This window comes from Pagrus major, chromosome 4, assembly GCF_040436345.1.
Source record: "Pagrus major chromosome 4, Pma_NU_1.0".
Classification (NCBI taxonomy): Eukaryota; Metazoa; Chordata; class Actinopteri; order Spariformes; family Sparidae; genus Pagrus; species Pagrus major.
Window position 1 is genome coordinate 6177939 of NC_133218.1, and position 10777 is coordinate 6188715.

Consider the following 10777-nt stretch of genomic DNA (forward strand, 5'->3'; position numbering starts at 1 on the left):
TCCTTGTTTAGTGACATATAAACTAGGCTAGGATTAGATTTATAGAGCTCTCCGCTCTGAGCTCCTTGCATGTAAGCTTGGTTCGTCTCCGACGGCCTACCTTTATACCCCGCATGCCAGGGTCATACCCAGGCTGCCAGCCATTGGCTAACTGTTTGGATCAACCCTCAGAAAACTGACAGAGGGGTGTCAGATATGTCCTTGCTCCATCCCAGGGGACACAAAGGCATTGCTTAACTATTAACCAAGTCATAAACGCTGAACGAGAGATAAAGGCGCTCATTGCCTGAGTTCTGGAGAATTGATTACTAATATTATTGTCTGAAGTGCAGCGTAACAGCACACGTTGTTCTGTGGCTGCAGTTTATGGGGCTGTGGATAGTATTTCCTCAGACCTATGGGCCCTTTTGGATGAATCATCGGGAAACATCCACATGAACGCTAATTTAACCAAGAAGGAAAAGTTTCAAGGTTACAGACACTTTATGATGTGTACGACTGTGGTGGAAAAATTTTAAGATAATCTGGGATGATAAGAAAATATCAATCTCATATCACACATAAGCAGTAGGATATAATTAATAGAAGTAGTGTGATAACGAGGGAAATCAATCCTCTAGTGACTAAGCCATTGGGCAACTCATTTGATAAATGTTATCTCTAATGATTCTGTTTGCCACAAAGTTGGTGGTAGCACACAATAAACAGCCGTAGTCATGAGTACAATGAGAGTTAATATGAGACCATGAATTACAGGAACATGCTGGAGGCACTTCTCTAAAGCCACATGACTTCTAAAGTGCCTTTAAAAGACCTCCTAACAGGTAAACTTCCTTATTGCTGTTACACCTCTGTGATTTATGCGTGCAGTGAAAGGCAGGCTAATGACTGGAAATCTGACCTTGGCTGGAAAAAAAACAGCACATGTTTTCATGCGCAGATCGAAAGGAAGCAATCAATTGCACAAGCCTTATCAGATTGGGAACACGGTGGTTCAAAGTTGGTGCGATTTTTGTTCAAGAAATAAACTGAGTCATGCCGGAGAAAGAAAACTTTCCACATGGGGATGTATAACTATAAAACTCTTCCCTTCTGCCTCTGTTTGTTTAGGTCTCGTCTCATGCGACACTGCAGTTGTCTTGGTGCAGTTCGAGATCCTCAGGCCCTGCTCCCTCTCCCACAGTCCGGACTCCAGATTAAGGTGATTCCCTTTTATTATCAGGCCTGCTGGACTTTTGTCTGCTCTGCTTGAGTAAATTCACAGTATGCACTGCTCCTCAGAGAACTGTTGAGCCTATAGGGCGAGTCCGCGGCAGCAGGCGCATATGCTCCGATTTGGACAGAACAAGGGGATCTGCACTCAAGTTAATGTCCAAAGGGCTTAGAAGAGGCAGAAAACAACCATCTGTAGCATTTATTGAACCACTGCAACGTTAAAAGCGTTATTAAGTGTAGATATGAGCAGACAGGATCCCTGATAAGACGTCTTAAAAGGCTGCAATAAATAAAGGGGTGGGTAAACCCTGCAGCTAATATCAGCTCCAGTCAACATAGGCCTGCTAATTATATCAGTCAGAAATAAAATGACATATCTCAGGGTGGGAAGTGACAAAGTACAAATATGTTAATGTACTTAAGTAGATTTTTCAGGTATTTTTCTGACAACTTTTGACTTTTCCTCCCTACATTTTGACACAATCATCTGTACTTTTTCCTCCTTACATTACAGGCTCGTTACTTCAGTTTTAAGACATCTGAGGGGAATTATCGATCATTTATGACCCTTTACTGACCCAAAATTTGACGTCCTGGGAATGAGACTCAACAATCAACTATCTTTGTGGTGCGTTTAGGAACAGCTGGGACAAATCCTACTGATCCTCAATTTAAGTTGAATAGTCTTTGAATTGTATTAATGTGACGTGAGCGTCAGTTAGCTTTGCACAGAAATGGCCAGTAGAAATGTCCTTCAGAGGGAAACTTTTTACTTTGATACTCTGAGTACATTTCAGAGCCTGTACTCTATTACTACACAAGTATCTGTACTTCTACTTGAGTAAAGAATGTGTTGACTTTTGCCACCTCTGATGCTTTCTTGAAAAACTTGAAGAGTTCATTTGCAAAAACAGATAAAATCAATATTTTAATGGATAAACAAACATCATTTTGACTGATATCCCCTGAAGTACACACACAAAAAGATTTAGAAAACAATGTAAAAAAAATAAATAACTGAGCTATCAGAACAACCCAACGCCTGTTTGATCGATACTGAAGTGCAAAAGAAAAATATGATTTAGGATAATAAATGCAGAAGGAGAAATCTGACGTGCCCATTACTTATTAAACAAATCAGATATGGATTTTAAACTGAAATCTTCATGGAATTTATTCTACCCACTGATCTCATTAGGTTTCAAACAAGAGCAGTTAGAGTAAAAACAAACGGGAGTTTTAATGAGAAGGATCTCTGTGTGGAGGGTTAATGGCTGATCTGTGCTATAATCCTGCAGAGACCAAATCAAGTGAACCCAAAATAGAAAGAGAAGAACTACCTCATGCAGTAAAACTTCCACATATATCATACAGATCCTCAGGCTCTGCTAACTATCCCACAGTCTGGACTCAAGACTACAGCGATACTTCTGGACTGTCAGAGTTGTTGGACCGTGGCCTAGTCTGTCAGAGGTACTTTTCTAAACCAGCCCTTATAATACATGCATATACTTTGTCCTCCAGTAATGTTTCACTGAAGTAAATCTAACTGAATCATTTGATTTTCATGATTATTTAGAAAATGTAAAAACTCTCCTGTATATAATTCTCTAAAAACGTTTTGTGTATCATTTTTAAGATTTTATTTTGTCAACTTTTAGACCTCTTCACAGTATGGTGCCAAGATACCTCACTCAGCTCCTAGTCTCATATGTGCCAAGTCCTCAAATACGGCTCTGCTGGTTGTCCCAAAGTCTAGGTAGGTGGCTAATGGCGCCTGGGCCTTCGCTTTAAATGCCCCCAGACTCTGAAACAACCTGCCCGACGACGTCAGGTTGGCTACACTTTAAAAAACTCATTTTTATAAAATTGTGTTTTAAATTAGAAGGCAGCAGGTTGGTCAAGTCAATTTCCTGTTTTTCTTGGCTTAGTACTTATAGTTATAAATGTTGTCTGTCAATGTTTTGGCATTACCGATTTTTATGTTTTTAATTTGGTGTTGTGTATTTGCATCATTTCAACTCATCTGTACAGTATTTGATTTTACTTCACTGTACAAGCACTTTGTAACCTTGTTAAGAAAGGTGCTACATAAATAAAGATTCTTATCCTTATTATTTGTTCTAATTTATTCATTTTAAATATTAATATGTGATATTTCTTTTTTAATTTTTATTTCAAAGTAGAAACAGACATTTTAGCGTTTCCAAGTGGTATTATTGCCGCCTCCGTCACAAAGACAAATGGATTGCTTCTGGAGACATAAAAGCAGATAGACATAGTGCCGGGCTGCACCAATCGGGCTGGCAACATTTCTTCATTTTCCTGCGGGATTTTGTGCCCGGTGGCAGACAGAATTGCATAGTGAAGTCGAGGTTGATAGGGAGCCAATCTAAATGCTGATGGTGTCCAGATTCCAGAGCAATTACATTGTGAAATCAACGTTTACTTTAAACAAAAGGATATCTGAGAACTGAGCACATTACTCCATAGTCAAGAGCAGTTTTGAATCAATTGATGGTAAATTATTAAACATAATAACTTTATAATCATTAATAATATAATAATTTATGTCATGGTGGGTAATCATTGACCTAGAGGTGGTCAGTATGTTTAAGTCCACAACCTGAGCTCAGGCTCCACACCAGTGCAGGCCAGTGAGGAGCGGAAATAAGTTTGTGTCACCTTGGTCAACATTTGCAGCAGCAGCAGCAGAATTCTCCACTATCTCTGGTGAGAAACTGTTTTTATGTAGTGTGAATCTGAAAAAGTACATAAAGGATAAAAATAGCTCATTTTGCTGCGACCAGCAGCTCTGTCGGCTGCTCCACTCATATTGCCCCATCCTTTGGAAGCTATAGATTTTGTCCTACGAGGCTGAAATTTGCCGTGGAGGTCAAGTGTGTGTGAAGGCGCTTGTTTATGTTCATGCTTTGGATAAAAGTGGGGGCGTAGCAATTGGAGGGGCCTACGCAAAAAGGCTAATTACTTCCAATGGGATTCACAGACTTGCAAGAGAAATGTGGAAAGGTTGGTCACTGGCACTGTTGGTGCCATGTGAGGTTGTGTGTGTGTGTGAATACATGAATGCATGTGCAGACGTGATCACAGCTATTGTGCCTTCACTCTTGCTTCAATAAAAGAAAAGAAACATGTTGACTACAGTGTTCACCACTTCACTGACTTGATTGCCTTGAGCTAATTTTGGAAATTGCTGCACTAAAAGAACCATCAGATGTATATTACAGCACTTTTAGAGCTGTTTGGATTGCTTTGGTAATAGAAAGGCTATTGTATCTTCTGGTCTTATCACAATAAATCAAGGACGTAGCATGTGAGGTCCGAAGACCAATAGCAATAAAACTGATGATTGATAATCAGCAAAAGCTAAGGTTCACTATTCAGCTGACTCATTGGTCTATGTAACAAAGATTCTGTAAGCACTCGGATCCTCTTTTCTGTAAATGCAGCAGCCCGAGCAGAATTACATTAGTGTCCCTAAAGGAAGGGAATTACAAAAGAGTATATTTCAAATCATTTGGATTATTCCTGATTGCTATTTGCTGCTGCATGCAGAAAAATGTTAGGGGATCACTTGAAATATGCACAGTGTAACTGCAACTGTGGGCCCTGTTTGAAATGTGTTAGTTACTGATTATTCTGTCAATTATTTTTGTGATTAATAGATTTCTTCTTCTTCTTTTATCCCAAAGACTCTTCATTTACTGCCATAAATGACAAAGAAAAGCAGTAAATCCTTACATTTAAGAAGCTGGAACCAGCTCAAAGTTCACATTTTCACTTGAAAAATGATTGAAACTATTAAATCATTATCAAAATAGTTGGCAAATGAATGACTTTTGACTAATCGATTGATCGATTAATTGTTGCAGCTCTGAAATGTTTCCTCATAATTTTTACTCTTGGATGCCAAGATGAGGTCAGTTGTCTCTGCTTTTGATCTGATCAAAGAAGGGAAAGTAATCTTTATTTAAATTTCAGACAACATAAGATGCTGAGACATGAACATAAAATGGATCGCAGACACATTTGTTAAAATTTGATGGATTTATAACCCTTGTTCCTGGTCGGGTCAGTTCTTCCTCTGAGGTTACTGGGCCTGCTGGCTGAAGAGGAAAAGGGCAGTGTGTGTTTTTCCACTAAAAACAGATTTGAGATAAGGATGTCACACAGGTGACAGAGATAATGGCGCAATAATGATTGCATTCCTGACGTGCCGAGGGGAAGTGTGCACGGTGGCATGGCCTCTGTGAGTATCAACTGGCCACAGGAGGAAAGACCGGTTGGCTCTGCAGATCAGGACCTGCCTTATCACCACAGGACTGTCAATGGATGTCTGCATGTGTCGCCTTCTGCTGCTACAGTAGCTCCTTTCTCTCTAGACGACGACACGTGCAATAAAGCACATCAGGAGGGCCTGTGTGAGAATCTACTTCTACAGTGTGACTGGAAACATTATCACCACCTCTTCTTTTAGTATTGCTTTAATGCATTGGTTCCTAAGGGACACCTTATTCTATCAAGTGACATATTTTGTGGATGTTTCATTTTATATTTAATGCATAAGAATAATCCCACAGAACAACTGATAAACTGTCCAATGAACCCACATTGTGAACACTATTATTGCAGGAGGTTTGTGTGAAACGAGCGATTTGAATGAAGATTATAATCATTCACATTTAATAGCCTAATTCAGTGTTTTCGGTACCACATCATAGTAACCATCATTAATAGATGTCAAATTTATCGTTAATCAAACTTTAGTTAACAGTAATTTCACTGTTAACAAACAATGAAATGCTTTATAAGCCATTAACAAGCAATTTTTTATTGTGAAGTTGCAACTGATGTTTATAATACTTTGTAAAGGGTTAATAAATGGTTTATAAGCATTTCATTGTTTTTTTTTTTTACAGTTAAGTAACGATTAACTAAAGTTTAATAAACTATAAATTAACCATTTATTAATGATGGTTATCATAAAGCGTTACCTCAATGCTTGGCCACTGTTCTATTAGTGCTTTACTTGTTTTAACCGCGTACTTTTTTAAGTTTAACTCTAAATAATGAATCCAAACTTAAAAAAACTATTTCATTTAGCTGAAATAAAAGGAATGCTGAGATATAGGCCTGCTGTATATATTTTTAAAAGGTTTTCATACAACTTTTAAAATCGCAGCCCCTGTGAAACTTATACGTCCACTATAATGTTTACGTTTTATCAGTTTTGCTTCGTTAAATCTGTCATCCGCACTACTGCTGCATTTTATGAACCCTAACACGGAGACTTTTGAAAATGCTGCTGGCCCAGTTTTAGTTAAAAAAAACGGGTTGCATTTAAATGTGAAGGAGCCCCGATTCGGTCTTAAGAGTCATGACATGTCCATCCCTGATTGGCCATGCCCATATCATGTGCTCCTTTTTCCAGAAGAAAATTCAACATGGATAACAAATTACAGGTGTTGTCTATGTTAGCATTCTACATTATAATAATAATAATAATAATACATTTTATTTGTACAGCGCTTTTAAAAACTCTCAAAGACACTTTACAAGAATAGAAAACATACAAGAATAAATAAAATCAAGTGCATGGTGCATAAAATCAAGTGCATGGTGCATAAAATCAAGTGCATGGTGCGATAAAAGGAGAAATATGTAGAAAAAAGAACAATGTATGAAGGATATGGATCTGTGTAGGTTTTTAGGGAGAACAGGTTGAGGACAACAAACAGCTACGGGTGCAAATGAAAAGCGGATTTGAAGAGGTGGGTTTTGAGTAATGACTTGAAGGTGGATGAGTCCGGGCAGTCGCGGATGTGTTTGGGGAGGGAATTCCAGAGGGAGGGGGCAGCAATGGAGAAGGCTCTGTCCCCCCAGGTACGGTGCTTGGTCCTGAGGGGGGGTGAGAGAAGGTTAGCGTCGGAGGATCTGAGGTTTCGAGAAGGAGTGTGGTGGTGGAGCATGTCTGTGAGGTAGGGAGGGGCCTGGTTGTGGAGGGCTTTATGGGTGAGTAGGAGGAGCTTGAAGTTGATTCGGTGTGGGACAGGGAGCCAGTGAAAGTTTTGGAGTACGGGGGTGATATGTTCACGGGAGCGGGTGTGGGTGAGGAGGCGGGCAGCAGAGTTTTGGATGTATTGAAGTTTATTGAGGACTTTGGAAGATGAACCATAGAGGATGCTGTTGCAGTAGTCCAGTCTTGAAGTGATAAATGCGTGGATGAGAGTCTCAGCTGCAGAGAAGGAGAGTAGTGGGCAGAGGCGGGCAATATTTTTTAGATGGAAGAAGGCAGTTTGGGTGAGGCGGCTGATGTGCTGTTCGAATGAAAGAGTACTGTCCAGGATAATGCCAAGGTTACGGATGGAGGGAGAGGGAAACAGGGTGATGTTGTCAAAGCTGAGGGAGAAGTTCTGGGTCGATGTGGTGAGGGGTTTTGGGCCGATGAGTATGATTTCAGATTTGTCACAGTTTAGTTTGAGAAAGTTTTTTTGCAGCCATGATTGTAGTTCTGACAGGCAGTTTGTGAGGGTAGAGTGGGTGGCAGGGGTGATGGATTTTGTGGAGATGTAGAGCTGGATGTCGTCGGCATAGCAGTGAAAACGAAGACCATGACGACGGATGATGGAGCCAAGGGGGAGTAGATAAATGATGAAGAGGAGAGGACCAAGCACTGAGCCCTGGGGGACGCCTTGAAGCAGGGGGACAGTGGAGGAGGAGCAGTTGTTGACATGGATGAACTGTTGTCTGTCTGAGAGGTAGGATTTGAGCCAGGAAAGAGCGGAGCCGGTGATGTTGAGAAATGTTTGTAGGCGGGACAGGAGGATGGAGTGGTTGATGGTGTCGAAGGCTGCAGTGAGGTCAAGGAGGATGAGTATACTGAGGTGGCCGGAGTCTGCAGAGAGGAGGAGGTCGTTGGTGATTTTAAGGAGAGCGGTTTCGGTGCTGTGTTTGGGGCGGAATCCAGATTGGAAAGGTTCGTACAGTTCATGAGAGTGGAGGTGGGTTTGGATTTGTGAGGCGACAACACGTTCCAGAATCTTTGACAGGAAAGGGAGGTTTGAGATAGGACGGAAGTTTGAGATGATGTCAGGATCCAGGCCGGGTTTTTTGAGGATGGGGGTGACAGCGGCCAGTTTGAGGGATTCGGGGACAGAGCCAGAGGAGAGGGAGATATCATGCTACTGCTTCCTACGAGCGCAGGAGGCAAGCCATTATTCAAGCTAACTGTGACAGTTCCCATGAGGCCTGGAAGAACATGCTAGTAATGCTAGTGAGGGTCGGGACCCTCAGTTTGGGAACTGCTGCTATAATGCAGCCTCTCAGACCCACTCTGTCTGTGCTGCAGCAAATGTCAGACGACTACTGCCAACAAAAAAAAATCTCTAATTTGAGCTTCTGCAATCCTTTAACCAAAAACTGTCACCTAAACTACCCAGCCAATTTGATCTCAACTGATCTCACAAACATTATTCTTTACCTGACGTGCGCTGCAGATTGCAAAAAAAACAAAACAAAGATTTGACCGACCATATTTAAAGTGAAGAAATTCTATTTATTTCACATCATTGAATCAAATCTATATCAATGAGAAAACTCTACCACCAGCTGAGCAAGCAACAGGTCAGGAGATGCATTATCTGTCATCATGATATGCCACACGCGCCCACACGCTCACACACACACATGCACACACACAAACAGGTGCTCTAATGTTTCTAGATGAAGGCACATAAACCCATTGAAGGTCACAGTAAGGCAGATTCACAGCACTAAGGAGAAACCGTAGACCGTAGAAATTAGCAAAGGAACACTCAAGACTTCGACCAGTCTGCCGTATTAACGAATCTCTGTTTTCCGACTGTCCTGTCTTCCTCTGTCGGCAAGGAAGAGAGCAGGTGAGAGAGGGTGAGGATGGCTGAGAAACGGGAGGAAAAAGATGTTCAGGTGCACTGCTGACAGACATCCCACCCCTGTTTTCCATGTGACCTTTTCCTCTGCAGGCAGGTAGTGAGAGTTTATCCTTGTCATTAGAAAACTAGCAGCGCTGAGAGAGAGAAAGTCCTTCCCAGTTTGTAATCTGCATTTCCCTTCAAAGTTCTTTGGCGTGCTTGCAATCAGCCAACCTTTAGACAGAACGCTTGACGGACGGAACAATTGGCAGTCCATAAATCAACATTATCATATGTCTCTGCAGACATACTGTCGGAAGTAAACAGTTGGGGTTTTTTTCTCTTTCACTCGGACATGTAACTGTGGCGACACACAGTGTACCATCACTCACAGACAGCAGCAGTACAAACTCTGAGAGCTGTTTTTGCATCATTTAGAAACAGTAACACCATAATGTAAATCACAGTTTGTTCAAATGCCTTTCACACTACGGAAAGGACCAATCTGTACACACAGCAGCAGCAGCAGCAGCAGCGGCAGCAGCAGCAGCACTCCTTTGGATCACCAACAGACTGGATTTGATTTGTCCACAAAGCACAAGTTACACGTAATACCCTGTTTCCAACCAGATACATTCTTGTGCAGAACAGCTCTGCTGTGCAGAGGTGCGACCACTCTGTTTTCACGTAAGGAATCTTGTCCCTGAGTCTTCAAACTACATCTGAATAATCCCACTGCACCCAAAATCCCCACCCTGTCCCACGAGCATCCACCTCTAACCACCTCTACAGACATTCAACTTGTAGGTGTGGGTTAAAGGGAGCTTCAGCCGCTTTCCTTGTAAATCGATGAGCTGAAATGCACACCCCCTGGCAGAAGGGCAAAGAATATGACACAGCGTCTGCCTCACACTCACTCAGAGGCGCACAACAACAGACATGTAGTCACATACAGTAGAGAGACTCTACACTGGCTCTGAACTAACAGCACACACACACATTTAACAACATACACAGCTTCAGTCTCTTGGCTCGGTCCGTCACAGAGAGATGTCTTAATGGTGTGTCAGTGTCAGGTGCAATGGTTGTGCAGGGCTTGTGTGTGTTTGTGTGTGTGTATTCGTGTGTATACATATCTATAGGCAGTTCTGTTTGCGAGGACATCTATGGATGTGCGTGTCCCTGTGTTAAGTTAGGGCGTACTCAAACGTCCCTTTCTCCAGCCCCTCGATACCGTCGGCCCAGTTGGAGGAAGGCATGCTGCTGTAGGGGTCCAGCAGGATCCGGAAACACCTTACTATGAGCAGCCCCAGGAACACCAGTAGCATCCCCACGAAGGCAAACGCTGTCTTCTGCTCCAGAGTCAGAGAGTGCGCCATCATGTCGTTTCCGCTCATGGCAGCAAGGGAGTGGTTGTAGTGGACGCTACACATGGTAAACCAACATCTAGGTGCCTCATCTCTCCTCTGATAGGGTCAGGCGTTTGGAAGCCTGCATGTTACCTGGGCAGAGATGACATGATGGCTTCAGGTTAGTGCTGTGTTGAGAGAATTCATTGAATCAACATGTTATCACATATAATGCACGCACTGCGCAGGCTGCGAGAAACAACGGTGCAGATATGAGAAACAATTTAAATGTTTTGAAAG

General features: G+C 42.0%; 1 protein-coding gene across 1 annotated transcript; it reads right to left on the reverse strand.

The window, feature by feature from the left end:
- Nucleotides 1-10315: 10315 nt before the first annotated feature.
- Nucleotides 10316-10561, reverse strand: ctxn2 (cortexin 2). Its single transcript, XM_073463726.1, has one exon. It carries the CDS (start codon nt 10559-10561, stop codon nt 10316-10318), a length of 246 nt encoding a protein of 81 aa, XP_073319827.1.
- Between the last annotated feature and the right edge of the window lie 216 nt (nt 10562-10777).

Excerpts from the sequence above, each read along its gene's own strand:
- ctxn2 (XM_073463726.1), bottom strand. The coding sequence starts at position 10,561 with ATGTGTAGCGTCCACTACAACCACTCCCTTGCTGCCATGAGCGGAAAC.